The sequence below is a fragment of the Mercenaria mercenaria genome, chromosome 1, assembly GCF_021730395.1.
Source record: "Mercenaria mercenaria strain notata chromosome 1, MADL_Memer_1, whole genome shotgun sequence".
In the NCBI taxonomy this organism is placed as follows: Eukaryota; Metazoa; Mollusca; class Bivalvia; order Venerida; family Veneridae; genus Mercenaria; species Mercenaria mercenaria.
Window position 1 is genome coordinate 84544018 of NC_069361.1, and position 19684 is coordinate 84563701.

The window sequence follows — 19684 nt, forward strand, 5'->3', positions numbered from 1 at the left end:
TAGGGGAGGTGTTTGCTCTTTAGAGGTTTTGTTTTACAGAGGTTATACTGTATGTACTATTTTCAGGGTATGCCAGGCTTCCTGCCGATAATAATCTTCAGGTAGGAAACAAAAAGAGGATCACGTTTGGTTTCCGGACACAAATGCATACTGGGATACTCTTCTTCTCTTACGGTGGTATCGGCATTTACTACTTCTGTGCAATGATCAATGGAGCAGTCCATTTTGAGTTTGCGAATAGACTGCTGGCTGGCTCAGTCACATTTAGTAAACAAGGGGTGAATTTCTGTGACAGCAAGTGGTACATAATCACCTTGGAGAAGATAGGCCAGCAGGCTACGATAACGGTTGATGGTATTGGTTCCGAGACTTTCGGAAATCCGAATATGGAACTGAATGTGTTGACTTCATCAGAGTTTTATGTGGGAGGAGTACCGCTGGAGTCGGAAGCCCATGAGTATATAGTGAATAACAAGCTTGCTCTTCCAGTAGCAGGTAAGTACCAAATTTAATGTGCATTTATGTTGATAAAACCAAATAAATAGAGGCTAAAATTGTTGCATCAGCTTAAGAAAAAAAAAGCTTACAGACATCCACAAAGTGTACATTAAAATAGGATGTTTTTCTCTAACTATATTAACATTATCATTATTATGTCTCCCCCATAGGTGGGGGAGACATTGTTTTTGCCTTCGCCATCTGTCCGTCTGTACGTCCGCATTAAGCTTGTCTGGCTTTCACAGGTGAAACTGTTGGCCGGATTTCGACAAAACTTCACAGGGGTGATCAGTACCAAGCCTAATTGTGCGTATCGCCGGCACATTCCGCTTCGCTGCACAAAATGGCCACAAGAGCTAAAAATAGGAAAATCTTGTCCGGCTTTCACAAGTCAAACTGCTGGACAGATTTCAACGAAACTTCACAGGAGTGATCAGTACCAAGCTTAGTTGTGCATATCACCGACATGTTCCGCTTCACTGCACAAAATGGCTGCCAGAGCTAAGGTATAAATAGGGGGGAGACATATGTTTTTGTGACAAAAACACCTTCTAGTTGAACATAAAGTTTTGTTTTGATAAAATAACAAAAAAAGACTATGCTTCAGTTTTATAAATATCTTAATTATCTTAGTGTCAAGTTTTTGAGATATTTAGGTATCTAAAACTATTTTGTTTCAAATTTTATAATGTAAGTTTTTTTATTTCACATAGCTTTTGGTGGCTGCATTAAGGACTTGACATTTGATAATTTTGGACCAAGATCTGATGATGATTATACACCCAATTTCTTGGAAGACATTATTGAAGTTGCTAACGTGAACATGGACGGCTGCACACCATATCACGTGCATGCAGACCAGTGCAAGGACGATCTTATCACGGAGGTGTACAATGGCACAGCTTTGCAGGTGTATGATGTTGGACTCCATTCGTACACTGATTACCTGTACAGAGTAGTGGCTACAAATGATGCTGGCGCAGGAAAAAGTCTTTGGGGATACGGCAGAACTAAAGAAGGCTGTAAGTAATCCTTATTGTGTTAATCAGCTTAGGTTATTTTAACAATATTTATGGAACACTATCTCACCAGTGTATTGTAAATTTGTTAATCACTGTTTTGAAAAAGATATCTTTTCATGAATAGAATTCTTACTTTTGTACACATTTACCTCTGGAAACTAAATACTTCTCATTTGAAAAACTTAAATGAAAATGTGTTTTCGAAGTTTTTGAATAGTAACAGAAAAAAAAATCAATTTTATCCTTTAAACATCTGAGAGTTGTTTGGTTGTACCAAGATATCACAGCAGTGCTCAGATAAATACAACAAGAAACATTAATAAAAAAATTTTTTACAGCCCCTGTGGGAGTGACTGCACCATATGAAGTGTACCATTATAATGGCTATCTGGTAAAGTTCAAGTGGTTAGCTCCGGTCAGTACCTCGGGTTTGATGACCAAGTTTGTCCTGCAGGCCTATAATCTTGACAATGAAACCATACCCCCTGTGGAAGCTATATTCACTAATACTTCAAAGAGAGAAGGTAAACTTTTTTTTGCTTTATACAGATTCTGATTCTTCTGTATATTGACAATCATTCACATCTTATTTACTTATTTTGGCACAGGATATATTCAAGGAGTGGACATTAATTTGTGAATTTATGATAGACCTATTTCAAAAAATAAAATCATTCTATTTCTGTTATCTTGCTAATTCTTGTTTTCAGGAAACATGACAGGAACTATTCCATTTACAAGTTACAATGTTAAGATGGTTGCTTGTACCTCTGGTGGATGTTCAGTGAGTCCTGATGGACTGGTGATAAAGACAAACGAGGAAGGTAAAGAGATTGTGATGGTTGAACTTTTCTGAGTTTTGATACGCCCATCTCTGAAAAAGCGGGGCCTATTATGTGAACCCTCGTGGCGGGTGGGCAGGCGTTTGGCGTCCAAAAGCATGTCCGCTCTCTAAGTCAAAAATTTTCATCCAATCTTCACCAAACTTGCTGACAATGTTTGTGGGAATAATATCTCGGCCAAGTTCGATAACCACCCAAATTGCCCAAGGCACTCTTGGGTTATGGCCCTTGAATTTACATAACTGAATATGTATTTTGTGACAGTCTGGCACTTTTGTGGACATAATATCTAATAGGAATAAACAGTATTATCTCTAAGAAAGACTGTATAATTCTTTAGGCATCAGAGCAGATGTACACATTTCCTTATATTAGTATATTTAAGCATTCAGCATTAGTTAAAGCTCAAACCAACTGTATTTAGAGAAAATAGTGACACTGCAGCACAAAACATTCAGTGCCATTCTGAGGAGATGATTAATGTGATGTGAACTCAGTGAACTTAACCATTAAATTTTGACTTGGTGAAGAGTAATGTGCACATAAGTGTCTTCTGTTGGTATTAAATCTTGCAGGAATCTACCAGTAAAATGTATCATTAAATGCACATTGCAAGTTATTTTCAATGTAAAAAGATAAACAAATATTTTCGCTTTCTTCAACTACTAGACTGTCTATATAACTTGATTACTTTAACTTTTCTACAGTTCCGGAACATGTTCCAGCTCCGAGAGGGGAGTCTGGACCCAAGAATATCTATGTTACATGGGACCCTCCTGCAGCCCCAAATGGGCTGCTGACAGGGTACTTCCTATATATGGATGGGGCATTGGTGTATACAGGGGCTGGCTCTGCCTTCAATGTAACCAATGAATTAAGGGTAAGTGTATTCTCTCTAATGACAGTAAGATATTGTTAGAAGTAAAAAATGAGTTGATGCAGTAGTTCAATGGTAACATTGTCTTTTTACAAAACCAGTGGTCATTGGTTTGATTCCTCACTCCTTTGACGAAAATGACTAACATTGATAGAAGAATCCTTTGTATGGCTGCTTTTCAGCTGGCAAGCTAAAGAACAAAGGAAGCTTCTAGAATCAGAAGCTGCTTCTTGATCTTGCGTTATCCTCCTACTACAGTCATTAACAGTGTTCTGGAGGAGTCATCCATATGCTTTACTGGTGGTGACAGTAAACATAAATACAAACAGATATGTTTTTATGCTTTTGTAATATTTTTTCACAGTTTTTATAAAGTCATGCTTTTAATTGAAAAAAGATGTTGAAGAAACTTGAACATATACAACTCAGACAATGTATATTTTAAGATACAGATTTATTTACCAACAGGAGTACACGTCATATGTGTTCTACCTGAAGGCTTGCACCCAGGTCGGATGTACTCAGGGACCTTCGGCTACACTCAGTACCGCTCAGCTTAGGCCAAAGTTTGTCGGTGCCCCAGTTCTTACAGCACTAGGTAGGGTGTTTGTTGAATAAGGCATCTTTTTATTATTATACTTGTAAACTAAACTTGTATCAGAATAATATTTGTGATGTATCTTTCCCACATAATATTATTTCAAAAGTTTATCTTTCTTTCAAACAAGTTGTCTATTACAGTTATACATAGAAAGGATGTTTGTTTGTTTCAGTGAAAGTATGAAAAATCATTAATGTGTGAACACCAGATGAAATATTTTCATATGTGTCATAGTCACTCATGTAAATGTGTGATCTGGTGATCATGAAATATTTTTTTTTGTATTTCATGTATTGACAAAATTTTATTCGTTTTAAAGTTTCTGATCAGTGGAGAATGAGAATATACCGGATATATTTCACTCTAATATTACAGTAATTCACTGCAAAATGTGTAATAAAATAATGGGCATTGCTTTTATCATGAACATATTTGATTTAGTATGATAGGTATGAACAGAACGATATATTTGTATTTTGTTTTAGGGGTATTTGGAGGTATGACAGTTTGCAGTGCTAAATCTAGAAAACTTACATGAGCAAATGCTACAGAATATGTTAACTTTTAATAATTAATGCTTTTCACATAGCATAAATTATCTCCCCTGGCCACCATCTTACATTTGTGTTACATGTATAAATGAGTATAAGTATCTATAGAATTTTACTCTTTAGTGGAGGGTGGGGAGGGGGGTTGGGGTGGGGGTGGAGGGTGCGCTGATTTACCAAACTATGTTTTATTACATTATGTAAAGTGTTGACCCCCAAAATGTCTGACAGTTTTGTCAAGGGAGATAATTTATTACAAAAATTGGGAACTGTCTATAAAAGGAAATGTTATTGTGTTCTGACCATGTTATCACTGTAAGGATTGCCATTTCATGTAAAATTTTCTTTCTGAGAGTCGTTTTTGTGCCACCTTATGATTACAATTTGGTCATGCCGATGCTGTCTATCCATACATACTTACGTTGATACATCCTAATCATCTTGTTTGCCTCTCTGTACTCACTGTTCATTCAATATTTGATGGAGCGAGTTCGGTCTTCACAAGTGATCAATGAAAAAGAAGAGGAATTTGAAAGTGGCTTTTCTCTTCACAGCTATGTCCGTTTTGTTCATTTCAAATAACATTTTTATGGTCAGGCCTTTATTTCTAGGGCATTGACATTCAGGTCCCTGGTTCATTGAAGTCTTCATGTTGCTCATGTTTGTTAAAACTAGAGTGTGGTTGTGTGCAGTGTTCAGATATTTAGTTTTCTCTTTAACTTAAAGGCCATGGTTATATAATTCCTAGAGTCTTCCTTAAATTAGATAGATTAAATTTTTGGCAAAAAGAGTCATTTTTGATATCCAGGAAATGGAGGATATGTGTAATTTGACACTTTACCAAGGGCAGTAAACAAGAAAAATAATAAAGAAAAAGTTTAATGTAAGACAGAATGCCGAAAACATTTAAAGGTAATTGGTGTGGTAATCTAGGAATTATTTTATCTTGGCCTGACTAATTTCTTTTAGTGGTTTGCAGTGCTGTATATATGCAAACTTTTTCATTGTGCCTAAATTTGATACATTCTATTACAGCTGTAACATATCTGATTTTTTTTTTATCAAATTCTAAAGATTTGTCTAGTATGATGTTTTATCTTTTAATATGCTACCTAAAACTTAATATGGTAATATTTGAATTGCTGTTACTGGTGATGCATGTTTAAATTGGTTTAAATGAGAAAATCCTATCAAAAATATTTTGTGTATGGAGGCAGTCCATTACAAATTTTAAGATTGCTCCAAAATTTTTAGCACAAAATTTTTAGACATTGTTTTAATATTTTATCCAATTTAGGTACATCCACTGTTGAAGCACGTTGGGAAACCCCTGATCAGTTGAATGGTATACTAGAACGCTACATGTTGTACCAGTCCACAATAGAGGGAGAAGTTGGGACTGTTATATACAACAATTCTGACTTGTTCCTCGACTACACGATCACTGGTCTCACTGCCGGCAGTACCTACTACATAACACTCTCGGTTTGTATGCTGTAAAATCAGACATTTCTGTGAGCGATTTATTATTGCTATACAGTATAACATGGATCTCTCGAAGTTGCACGGGGATGAGCAAATTGAGTTATCCAAGGATTCCATACTAGTCTAACAAAATATAAGTAATATGGCAGCCAGCTGTGGTGCGCGAGTCAGCTGCAGTGCTCGAGTCAGCTCCGGTGCTCGAGTCAGCTGTGGTGCTCGAGTCATTGAGCATCCAGCGCTTTACTGTATTTGGTTATTGTCCATTTTGGTAAAAAAAAAGCTCTTGAAAATGCGTACTGTTGTTATGAGTAGTCCTGAAAAATTTTCAAGTATCGTACTGAAACTTTTTTTTTTATCTGTAAGATTTTTACTACAGTAAAGTCTTCATCCGTTGTCAGTACTTTACATATACATGATATTTTATAGGCATGTACTGGTGGAGGCTGTACAATGAGTGAAGCAACAGAAATCACAACAGCAGAGAGTGCTCCAGCTCTGATACAGCCCCCAATAGTAACATCCCCCAGCCCGTCACAGCTACATGTGGAGTGGGATGAGCCTGGTTTACCGAATGGTAACTTTTATCTCTTAAAATACAACTAAATTAATAATTATATGTAAAATCTGCAATCTTCATGAGGGATTTATTTTCATTGTATTTGTCTGTCTGTATGTCACAAAGTTTGTCTGCACAACTTTTTTGACACTACTTGGTGGATTTGCACCAAACTTTCCCAGAGTGATCATTGCCAAGCTTAGTTGTGCATATCTTTGATATTTTCTGGTTTGGTGATTTTCAAATGAGTTTTGGCCCTTGAGTCATCAAATTTTATGATGATTTGGTCACTTCTCCTAGTATATTATTGGCCAGAGTTCCACCAAACCTTACAGGAGTGATCTGTAACAAGTCTCATTTTGCATATTGTTGGCATGTTGTCAGTTGTATGTCAGTGGAGTTATGGCCCTTGATTAACTTATTTTTACCTTGTCTATGCAGCTGCTCCTATACCACCATGAGGAATTGCACCAAACTTCACAAAAAATGATCATTAGTAAGCCTAGTTATGCCTGTCATTGGCATGTTCTGATTTGGTGATTTTCAGCAGAGTTATGGCTCTTGACTCGTCATATGTTATGTTGTGGCCACTTCTCTTGTGTAATAGGACCAATTCAGTGATTTTCAGGGGAGGAATGGTGCTTTAATTGTCAAATTTATGTTATTTTAGCATCTTGTCTTATATCATTGGGCAGATTTCCATCAAACCTTACAAGAGTTATCAGCACCAAGCCTGGTTATGTATATCATTGACATGTTCCAGTTCAGTGATTTTTCAACAGAGTTATAGCCCTTGATTTGTCTTATTTTAAGTGTTTACACCACTTGCTGTATACAGTTAGGCTTATTTTTACAGCAAAATTGTGAATCTTTGTTGACATTTTTTTTTTCAAGTTTAAAGTTAGAACACTATATAAAAGTGGAGGAGGGACAACATGAACACACTGGGTATATCAGACTAATTTTTAATCAGTCAACCAGTTTTTGGTTACCCTAGATTACCTTTATCAGGATAAATAGCAGAATATTTGCATACTGAAAGTGTTTAGAATGTAAATTAGGTACTTAAAATCATGAAAGAGAGTTATTTGTATTGAAGAGTCCATAAAAAATGTTGGCTCACAATTATTTGTTCATAAGTATCACTGTACGTGAGATATCATCCTGACAAACAGTGTCTGTACTGCAACATTGTTCCACAGAGTGTAGATCACGGTCTTTTGGGGTTTTTTGAGTCGGCTAAAGGCTGAAAGCCTTTTGACGAGTCCTTGCTATCCAACGATTCTCTAAATGGACCAAATAACACAGTGAAGGGATGTAGTTCCATTAGATTTCTCAAACTTCAAACAGTTCACTGCATGAATGAAGTTAAGTTGTGTCAATTCCCTTTGCTATGACCAATATACGATGTAATCTGTCATATTTATGACTTGTAATTGTGCAATTCTCGAATGTAACTCATTAAGCATAAATGTGCATTTGAAGAATTGCGCAGGCTTACAAAGCTTGGGTAACATCCAGCGAGAGACAAAAAGTAGTTCCAGCAGGGCTCCAGATAAGATGCGTATTAGCGTAAATTACGTATTGAAATAATGCAAATATGCATGTCTAATAATTTCTAAGCGTATAAAAACGTATATAAAATTACAGAAACGCACACAATGCTTTTTTAAAAACAAAATCTGAATCGTCTGGATGCGTTAGGTAACATAGCAGATCAGCCTTAATTCTCCCACATTGAACGTAAACACGCATCGCCCTTACAGAAGAAAAAGGCCTGCTGCGTACTCTTGCTGTGTACATACAGTGTATATGATGCGTACATGATGTGTACTGAAATCAAGGGCTTTAAATAGTACGCAGGATATACACCGCACATACACCGATAGTACGTTTGTAGTACACTTTTGACATGCAAATGAGCTCTGCCGCATACTACTTGCTGCGTACATGCTGTGGACTACATAGTACACAGGATGTACGCTGGAGGAATTTAGTATGCGGGAAATAGTACACAGCATGTACGCGGCACATACACTTTTCACATGCAAATGAGCCTGCGGTGTACTACCCCTGCGGCGTACATGCTGTGTACTCTTGCGGCGTACATGCTGTGTACTCCTGCGGCGTACATGTGGTGTACTCCTGGCCCGAGTCCTGCGGCGTACATGCTGTGTACTCCTGCTGCATACATGCTGTGTACTCTTGTGGCGAAACTGCTGTGATAATGTAAATTCCTCACCCCACCAACTTTCGTATGCAAATGCTGATCATTCGGACAGAAAAAAACAAAAAAGATAAGTGACATGCATCAATAAGTATTTAACCTTACCAAAATAATGTAGATTGAGGTTATCAAATAAATTAGTATGCTTTTCTTCATCCACTTTTCAATGAAATAAATCAATTTTTGTAGCATGTAATTTGGTAAACATCTGAAGAAAATGGCGTAACTGCACCAAGGGGAAACAACTTTAATGCAACTAAATATAAGTGTTATGATTTATTATAGACGTTGTGTGCGTAGTATGTATTTATTTTGATTAAAATCCATCTGAGAACAATCTAGGTCTGGAATTATATAAGCATTTATATACTTTTACGTCCGTAAAAAGTAGCGCACCAAAAAAATTTGGATTGATTTTGTCCAATGGGGCGAGCACAATTAGCCAAAAACGTTCTGAAAATATATGAGCGGCAAATCTGATGAACAACTTTTTAATTTGGTGAGACCTTAATGAGTTAACATAATGAGCATTAAAGCCTTTATAAAACATGATAGAATGGTGTTTTGCTTAATAGTATTCAAATAGCAGTGAGAGCTATGAATTCTTCTCATTTGGGCGCTGTTTAGGCATTATCTTGGTAATTATTTCATGTATTACAAAATGTAATGCAACGAAGTTCAAATAAGGCTTTTCAATTATCCAAGTTAGAAAGCTCCAGGATTAATTCAAAATGAAAAAGAAAATATATTTTTACACTGCATGCAAGGTGCAGCTCAGAAATCACCAAGATGTAAGCTTCACAAATGAACATTGCAAATAGTTTGGCAAATTTTCATTGTTCAGAATACGAGGACTTCAAGTTTATCGTTCTTCCGAAAAAAAAATTAATTCTGTCATATTCCAAAAGTATATAAGAAAGATTCATGCTTTGTGAATAGGGCCAATATAGAGATTATTCATGTTATATCATTCTTTTCTTGGACAAAAGTTTTGGTTGTTTTGGCAACGGAAAAAGTAAATTGCTGTGTATAATCTGCATTCTGAAATCTATAATGTAGGTGACTAAGGTCCATGAAACTTCATCAGTAAATAGAAAACCCTCATTACATTACCTCATATTAAAAATAATGGTTTCTGTGAACCACAACTTTGAAATAATTATCTTTCAACATTTCCTCATTTCCCAACAAACTGCATTTCTGTGAAACTTCATACACATGCTGCTGCATATAAGAACTTTTCACAGGTGCTGACCTTAGTTAGTGAAATAATTACTTTAATTTTGTATGTAAATGGACCACCTACTCGCAATGTTAATGTCATTGCAGGTAGAGGATTTGTATTGCATGGTAAAACTTTTCTATCATGTTTATTCTTCTTGTTTTAAACAGTTTATAACATATATTGTTTTATGTGCTAATGTTGATAACTTGTAGCCAGTCAGAGTAATAAAGTAATGAATAGGTGATTTCTCATATTGCAATAAATGTACTTCAGGCACAACACTTGGCGGCGTCTTTGATGCTTGCATCAATGAATTTCCTTGTTTTTTTCAGGTGGGGGAAGAAATTGATCAATCAGTTCTTTCCCCCCTAGCCAGTTCTTGACTTGTTGGTTGGGGAGAAGAAATTGACCAGTCAGTTCTTTCCCCCCTAGCCAGTGCTTGACCTGTCAGTTGGGTGAAGAAATTGACTAGTCAGTTCTTTCCCCCCTAGCCAGTACTTGACCTGTCAGGTGGGGGATGAAATTGACTGGTCAGTTCTTTCCCCCTAGCCAGAACTTGACCTTTCAGGTGGGAAGAAAAAATTGACCAGTCAGTTCTTTCCCCCCTATCATATACTTGACCTGTCAGGTGGGGGAAGAAATTTACCAGTCAGTTCTTTCCCCTCTAGGCAGTACTTGCTAGGGGGGAAAGAACTGACTGGTCAATTTCTTCCCCACCTGACAAAGCAAGTACTGGCTAGCGGGGAAAGAACTGACTGGTCAATTTCTTCTCCCCACACCACAGGTTAAGTACTAACTATATATAGGGGGGAAAGAACTGACTAGTCAATTTCTTCCCCCACTTGACAGGTCAAGTGCTGGCTAGGGGGGAAAGAACTGACCGGTCAATTTCTTCTCGCCACCCGACAGGTCAAGTATATGCAAGGGGGGAAAGAACTGACTAGTCAATTTCTTCCCCCGCCTGATAGGTGAAATATATGCTAGGGGGGAAAGAACTGACTGGTCAATTTCGTCCCCCACCTGATAGGTCAAGTATATGCAAGGGGGGAAAGAACTGACTAGTCAATTTCTTCCCCCGCCTGATAGGTGAAATATATGCTAGGGGGGAAAGAACTGACTGGTCAATTTCGTCCCCCACCTGATAGGTCAAGTATATGCAAGGTGGGAAAGAACTGACCGGTCAATTTCTTCTCCCCACCCGACAGGTCAAGTATATGCAAGGGGGGAAAGAACTGACCGGTCAATTTCTTCTCCCCACCCGACAGGTCAAGTACTGGCTAGTGGGGAAAGAACTGACTGGTCAATTTCTTCTCCCCACACCACAGGTTAAGTACTAACTATATATAGGGGGGAAAGAACTGACTAGTCAATTTCTTCCCCCCACTTGACAGGTCAAGTGCTGGCTAGGGGGGAAAGAACTGACTAGTCAATTTCTTCCCCCACCTGACAGGTCAAGTATATGTTGGGGGGAAAGAACTGACCGGTCAATTTCTTCCCCGCACCTGACAGATATTAAATAGTAATGGCAATCAAACAGAAGTAAAAAAATCTGATTTGACAAAAAAAACTGATTAAAGTTGCAATAAAGAAACATACAGGTTTATTCAAATGAAAAACAATACCTGTTTCATCTGAAATTTAAATGGAAAATGAATAGACACTTGTATCCCAAATAACAATACCGAAAGAATCCAGTACTTGAAGGGAAAACTAGGGGGAAAGAACTGACTAGTCAGTTTTTTCCCTGGGGAAAAATCTGACTAACTAGTCAGTTTCTTTCCCTATCAGAAAACTTATTCCAAGGGGGGAAAAAACTGACTAGGGGGGGAAGAAACTGACTAGTCATTTTTTTCCCCGGGGGAAAGAATTGACTAGTCAGTTTTTTCCCCGGGGAAAGAACTGACTGGGGGAAAAACTGGGCTGTTACACCGGTAATCTGAACTATTCTATGCTATTAAGATAAAAGTTACTCGGAAATCAAGTTCTTGCTTCAAAAAAAAAAATAAAAAATGTACAAATCCTTCCTGCATGAAGTGTACTTCAGACTTTTACCTAAAAAAATTCAAAGTATAAACACCAAAAGAAAATTAACAAGTCCCTCCCGCGTATATGAAGTTTACTTCAGACTTCAACTTATAAAAAAAAACTAAGTATAAATGCCAAAAAAATTGTACAAGTCTTTCACGCGTATATGAAGTGTACTGCACAAATTTCAAAGTATCTGCGGTGTACATGCAGTGTACTATTTTCTTATACAATTCCCTCCTGCGTACATGCAGTGTACTCCTTAAATTTTCAGAGTCTTTGCTGCGTACTTGGAGTGTACTAGTGAGCTCCTGCGTACATGCTGTGTACTCGTCAAAATAGTACGCGGCATGTACGCGGCATGCTGTGTATGTAAAATGTACTCCTCTGGCGTACTACTGTGTTCGCGGCATATACACAGCAAATACGCAGCATGTACGCCACAGAGGCTTGCTTCTGTAAGGGATCGTATGATTTCTATAAACTTTGCGTGGGTTGAATTTTGCAGTCAGTAAACGGATAAATTATCGGAAGAAGAAGCTCTTACTGGTTTGTTTAGTTACTACTGATATTAAAAATGATTTTAATTCTTATTTTTCGAGAAATAAACAAATCGGCGAAACATTAAATTGTATTTTCTTGTAGTTTTTGAAATCGAAAGTAGATCGTCTATGTTTGGCGAAACGAAACAACTTTTTTATGAAAAGATTTAAATTAGAGGTAATTTAACCGTAAACTTCAATGTCAGATACTGCCAATTGCTGCTAAATGTCTTCGTATCATCACAATTTGTAAAGTATATTGTTCAAACTGGAGAAAAGTGTAATCGTATTCGGATATAATATTTTGGGTAAATATCGAGCTGTGTTATGAAATTTTAAGAAAAAAACAGAAAACAAACTGAAACTGGTAGACTATACTGTCAGTACATCAATCATTAGCCAACTCAGGCCATTCAGGCCTTTGATTAGGTCCTGTTATTGTCTGGAGAAAAGTTCATTTCTGTATAATTATGAGAACATTAAACTCTTGGTTCTACAGAAGGATGTATTCATGAATAGAAAAAGAATTTAAATCAGGGTCAGATAATTCAGTACTATCTATTTTACCAGGAAGGATAACTCAGTACCAGTTATTTCATAATGAAATACCGAGATATGTAGGACTCAACATGTTCTACGATGTCGGAGGACTAACCCCTTACAGCAAACACGTCTTCAGGGTGGTGGCCTGTACCAGAAGTGGTTGTAGTTCTAGCAAGCAGACAAAGGCTTATACCCAGGAGTCCCAGCCAGAGGGTTTTGTAACAATGGATTTGAGAGTAGAAGATGCAAGAACAGTCAGTGTGAAATGGACAGTACCAGAAAAACCCAATGGAAATATGTTCTTTGATGTCTATTTTGAAGGATTATTTTATACTGACATAGGTAATTGCTCATTTTGGTACTATATTGTTTAAATAACAACTAGAGGTTAAATGGAAAACTGTCAAGTTAGGTTAGACTTACAGTATTTTTTACCAAAGTACAGTAAATATAGTACACACTTACTGCCTAACCTTTGTCAGCAGTTTCATACCAACCCAAATTTCATAGTAACTGTTGCCATTGTCTCTAGAATTATGAAAGTTCTGTAAAAATACTATTTTCTCATGCGGCTCAGCATTCTTTGGGTGTAAAGTTGGATTATATAGATGGTTTATAGTTTGCAAATTGTGGTTGTGCGTCCACTACCATTAGAACATTTCTCATCCTTCTCGTACATTATTAACCAGGTTTTCAACGAAAACCTGAGTTATTAGATTGGGGTAGATGTCGGTCGGGCGGGCTGGCGGCAGCGGTGGTGGCGGCGGCGGCGTCAAACTAGTGTTTCCGGTCAATAACTTTTGTTTCGGTAAAGATATTTGGATAAAACTTGGTATGTATGTAGCTTATATCAAGACAAAGGCTGGGATTGATTTTGGGGTTTCTGGGGTCAAGGTCAAGGTCACTGTTACTTAAAATAGAAAAAGGGTTTCCTGTCAATAACTTTTGTTTCGGTAAAGATATTTAAATAAAACTTGGTATGTATGTAGCTTATATCAAGACAAAGGCTGGGATTGATTTTGGGGTTTCTGGGGTCAAGGTCAAGGTCACTGTTACTTAAAATAGAAAAAGGGTTTCCGGTCAATAACTTTTGTTTCGGTAAAGATATTTGAATAAAACTTGGTATGTATGTAGCTTATATCAAGACAAAGTCTGGGATTGATTTTGGGGTTTCTGGGGTCAAGGTCAAGGTCACTGTTACTTAAAATAGAAAAAGGGTTTCCGGTCAATAACTTAGGAATGAGCTATCATGATGAAACTTGGTGTATAGAAAACTTATATAAAGTTGTAGCTTGGGATTGATTTTGGGGTTTCTGGGATCAAGGTCAAGGTCATTGTTACTAAAAATAGGGTTAGGTTAGTATTATGGTTTGCATATCTTCTACATGCATGGAGGGATTTTGATGAAAGTTGGCACAATTGTTCACCATCATGAGACGGAGTGTCATGCACAAGAACCAGGTCCCTAGGTCTAAGGTCAAGGTCACACTTAGAGGTCAAAGGATACAAGAATGAAAACTTTGTCCGGAGCATATCTTCTTCATGCATAGAGGGATTTTGATGTAACTTGGCACAATTATACACCATCATGAGACGAAGTGTCTTACGCAGTTCCCTTCTTTAGAATTACTTCCCTTTGTTGTTACTATAAATAGCTTATATTGTAACTTTTTCATTACTAGACGTAGGGAAAAATCGAGACCACTTTTCTGTAGTACAACATGCATATTACATCCAATTTTGAGGTGTATTTTGACCAATCTCTACCTGGTAAGGATTTCTGTGTGGACTTACAAATTTTTTTTTTGTATTTTTTTTTTTTTTTTTTTTAAGATTAACTTCCCTTAGTTGTTACTATAAATAACTTATATTGTAACTTTTTTATAATTGACCGTAGGGAAAAACCAAGACCACTTTTCTGTGGTACAACATAGTTGTTACTTTCTAATTTTAGGTGTATTTTAAGGTATCTCTACCTGGTAAGGAGTTTTTTTGTGGACTTCGAAAAACAAAAGAATTACAATGATTATTAAACAACCACAAAATTAAAATTACATCTGCAAATACAGGTGCTAGAGTAAAGAAATTTGCTGTGACGGGCGTATATTGTGACATTCTGGCACTCTTGTTTATTCTTATGAAAAGTGTTGAAAACCTGGTTTCGTGGCATTGCCGCGTTTCTTGTTAACAATAAATACATCTTGTTTAATATGCCATGTTGTTGTATGATATGTTATGTTTATATCAGATGCCCATAAGGGCCTTGACTTTCAATAAATTTTGAAACATTCCCTGCCATGTTTTTACAGATGCTTGGGACTACAGTACTATCCACACTCGACGTAGTTTGAATCGTTCTCAGCTGTACAATGAATGGGTAACGATAACCTCACTGATCCCAATGTCTACATACAGTGTACAAGTGAATGCTTCAAACACTGTGGGATTTATACTCGGAAATGTCATGTCTGCTGATATGCCTCCTGGCTGTAAGTAACTTCTTTTGGTCTTAAAGTTTTCATTGACCATAGCATTAAATTAGATCTTTGAAAATATAAGTTCTATTTAATAAAGCATCTCTACTGTTAATTGAACATAAATGTGTTCCAGTTTGCTATAATTATCACGGACTTCTAACCTTAAGTTTGGAGCATTTTAAAATATCAGAACAGAACAGAACAAAGTTTTGTTTCTCCCTGTTATTATAACTAAACATAAGTTTGAAAAAAAAGGATTTGGCTTTTCAGTGGAAATAGTTAAACTTTGATTCAAGGACCTTATACATTCTTATGAACAAAGCTTTGAATAAACACTTTCCTCTGCCTCCACCCACCCTTAAATTTTGTTAAATTCTTAACAAAAATAGTTTTTATATAAATAAATCTTTTATTTATATCTTTGTTAGTACCTTTATACATTGATAGATTTCCATAATTATTTTGATTTAAAAAATGTAAGGGAGATAATCTGTACATTTCTCTTGTTTTCTGTTTTCAGCCCCAGATGGAGTGAAGCCCCCTGCCCTGCTGTCACAGACCCCTACCACAATAACAGCGACATGGATCAGTGTGGGCAGGGAGAATTCCCTTGATACTGCCAACTTTATCCTTCAGTTCAGGGAGAAAGTTGAAGGAGCTCTAGTTGCAGAGTAAGTTTTATCCTACACAATTTGAATTTTTATTCATATATGAGCTGTGCCATGGGAAAATCAACATAGTGGCTTTGCGACCAGCATGGATCCAGACCAGCCTGCACATCCGCGCAGTCTGGTCAGGATCCATGCTGTTCACTAACAGTTTCTCCAATTCCAATAGATTATAAAAGCGAACAGCATGGAGCCTGACCAGACTGCGCGGATGTGCAGGTTGGTCTGGATCCATGCTGGTTGCAAACCCACTATGTTGGTTTTCTCATGGCGCGGCTCATATCATAATAGTATCATTTTAGAAGGTGAAAAAACAACGTCAATCAACTAGACAAAGACTGATTGCAAAAATTCACCGTAAGCTTCCATATCAAATCTGTAGTTTATAGTCATAAATACTTTCCCTTTAGATCTTCTGGAAACAAGATATTATAATAATACTCTGTTCAGCTGTTCGTTCATGGCTCAGTGTCAGGCTATTGTAAGTTACATATAGCCCTAAACAAGACTGCAAGGCCAAAGCCAAAACACAGTTATACAAGATGTTTAGAAAGTGAGTCCAATCTCGGGGAAACAGGGAAAATTCATTTACATTCATTGAATACTGAAATATTACAGTGCCAAAAATTACTCATAACATTTGAATTTTTTAAATCAATTTATGAAGGCAATAAGAATAGTAAGATAAGACTTTTCCCATATTCATTGGAAAGTTTGTCATCATTTATTAAATCATTATATCTGCAACAGCATATTTGGACCAACAACTTCATTTACCTACACCATGGAAAATCTTGTTGCCTACAAAGAGTATGAGTTTAGACTGGTCGCCGAAAATTCCAATGGGTTAACAAGATCAGACTGGGTCACTGCAACCACAAGACAAGATCGTAAGTCTGTTTCTGATGTATTAGTATATCCAATAAACAAAAGTTTCTTCCAAGATTTACATTCAATATGGAAAGAAAATTTAATTTACCTCTCTGTCTTGGGTTCTATTTATCTATTAAGGACCCCCTTTTTCCATTGTGGTAATTTTTGTCAGATCTGTCTTTACAACTGACATTAAATCATTTAACTTTAGGATAAAAGTGCAAGAGTGTTAGATTCTGTTAGTTCAGTTTTCAAATTCTGCTATGATTATACAAAAAGTTTGTATCTATAAAGAACAGTCTTGCATGTTCATTGCGGTACTGCAGGTATACAAACTTTCATTATGAATTTTAGCTCTCATTACAAAAAATAAATTTCGCAAAAAAAATCACAGCATTATGCAGATGTTAAAGTGTTGCAAATTGTTCCCATAATTATATAGATAGTTTTTCCTACTTTATAACACCATTAAATATGTATTGTATTTGTTAAAAGTTCACAGAAGTACATACTTTTGGTCTAATGACCTCACAAATTACAATGTCTTCTGCTGCATTTTCCAGGTCCAGTGGGTTTCAGTGCACCAAGAGTTGTTGGTATTGGACCACGATATATTGATCTAGTATGGACAGCCCCACTTACACCAAATGGTATAATAACAGAATACAAGGTCTACCAGAATGGTGAATACAGGGTTTCAGTAAGTTTTTTTTTTTCATATTTAATTACTAGTTAATACTTGCCTATTTCAAACAGCTCAGTTATGAAGAATGTTTTACTTGTACTGTATCTTGGTTTGTTGAGACATTTACTTGAGGTTGTTTCAGGAAATGCACTTTTCTGTCTTACATTGAACAAAATCAAATGTACAGATGATTTTAAGCCTATAATGTCTTCACAAAAATCCTGACATGAATGTTTGTAATAAACTAATTCCAGTGGATTACCAGCTCACTGAGTTTCTGTGTATTTCAGATGTCAGGAAACGTTACTCAGTTCCGTGCTGATAAACTCAAACCCTACACCTACTATGCATTTGTAGTGGAAGTTTGCACAGCAGGCGGTTGTACTAGAAGTTCACAGACAATACCAGAAAGAACCAAGGAAGATTGTAAGATTTTCATTACTGTGATTTTATTGTCTGTTGTGATCTTAGCATAATTATGGAGTTTTGGACTTGTTACAATGAGAAATGACCAAGGACATGCTGGATTAAACTATATAAGACAAAGTATAGTTGAACCTGCCTTAGTGGCTACCTGTTTTAAGGAGCCACTTTTCTTAAGAAGCTAGTCAGTGAACTTTCCAAATTGATTTTTTGTTGTAATTTCAACTTTTTCTTAAGCAGCCACCTGCCTTAAGCAGTCAGATTGTGTTGCTCCATTTGATGGCTGCTTAATACAGGTTTTACTGTATACTTAACTTTTACCCCGCTAAATTTCTAAAATGGACTGGTCTATCGTTCAATTTGGGCAGTACCACTTATCATTCAAAGGGGTGTTCACTGAAAATTTACTGACTGAATAGCGAACAGAGCAGATCATGATCAGCTGATCTTGGTCTACACTGGTCGCAAAGGCAGAATCATTTGCCAGCAGCTGGTTAAAGGTTAATTAAATCATGCTGCCATAAAATTTAAATGTTCTTCATTGTTTGTTTTATGACAGAAACTTGTAATCTTGTATTTCTAGATCCTGAGAATGTTTTAGCCCCATCTGCAGTTTCACTGACCCCTGCCTCAGTTGAACTCACCTGGGAACCGCCTGCTGATCCAAATGGAGTGATCTCCTTTTACACACTGGAGCGCCGCCTGGCGGGCAAAGTTGCTACAACAGTAGTGGTGTCATTGAGTGCCGATTCAGAACTGAAATATGTTGATGAAGATAGTAGCCTGACACCTCATGTGGAATATGAATACAGGCTGATGGTGAGCAACGGGGTTGGAGATGCTGTCAGTCCCTGGACTGCTGTAACAACCATGTCCTCAAGTAAGTATTTTACATATGCATTTTATCTTAAATGTTACATTTATAAGATTTAATTGTCTATGGGTAATGTATTTAATTATTATATAGGTAACAGTTTTATTTCTTATTGCATTAGAAAAAATCTTCTCTCATTATTTGCTTGATTGAAAATATTTTTTTGTCATAATAGTAGCTTTTATAAGTTTATTGTTTTATTACCCAACACAAAAATCTACTTTTTAGTTTAGTTTTAAATACTGTTGTTTTGATTTAAATACAGTGACACAAATAGTATCTTTTATCAATTTTATAGAAGCATTAACTTTGATATTTTCAGGACCAGCTGGTGTCACACCACCAAAAGTTCAAATAAAGGGACCAGAAGTAATGACAGTAACCTGGGACCCACCCCTGCAGCCTAATGGTGTCATAGAGTTCTACACAGTACGTCTGCCTATGCCTCAAGTAGAGATACGCAATATCTCTGTCAGGTCGGTGACCTTTGAAGATCTGCTACCATACACAGAATATACGGTCACAGTCACAGCTTGTACAAGTAAGTCAGTGTTTGAAATGTTACATGTTAAAGTCCCATAATGCTTCTATTTTTACCATAGAAACAAATAAAGCAGATGTCGTTATCTAGAATATGCATAACGATGTGGTTAGAAAAATGCTATTTTCTATATTACCCGGTACACATGATCT

At 36.7% G+C, this 19684-nt stretch overlaps 1 protein-coding gene across 1 annotated transcript in view; it reads left to right on the top strand.

The window, feature by feature from the left end:
* LOC123564681 (usherin-like) overlaps positions 1-19684 on the top strand; it is a 73124-nt gene that overhangs the window by 16060 nt on the left and 37380 nt on the right. Inside the window, exons 8-23 of the mRNA XM_053552903.1 lie at positions 67-495; positions 1212-1520; positions 1859-2044; positions 2231-2344; positions 3070-3242; positions 3708-3837; positions 5686-5873; positions 6300-6447; positions 13019-13333; positions 15301-15480; positions 15989-16139; positions 16887-17026; positions 17573-17709; positions 17985-18120; positions 18701-18997; positions 19314-19532. Of these exons, the coding sequence (XP_053408878.1) occupies positions 67-495; positions 1212-1520; positions 1859-2044; positions 2231-2344; positions 3070-3242; positions 3708-3837; positions 5686-5873; positions 6300-6447; positions 13019-13333; positions 15301-15480; positions 15989-16139; positions 16887-17026; positions 17573-17709; positions 17985-18120; positions 18701-18997; positions 19314-19532 (3252 nt within the window). The remainder of the gene's footprint in view (positions 1-66; positions 496-1211; positions 1521-1858; positions 2045-2230; positions 2345-3069; positions 3243-3707; positions 3838-5685; positions 5874-6299; positions 6448-13018; positions 13334-15300; positions 15481-15988; positions 16140-16886; positions 17027-17572; positions 17710-17984; positions 18121-18700; positions 18998-19313; positions 19533-19684) is intronic.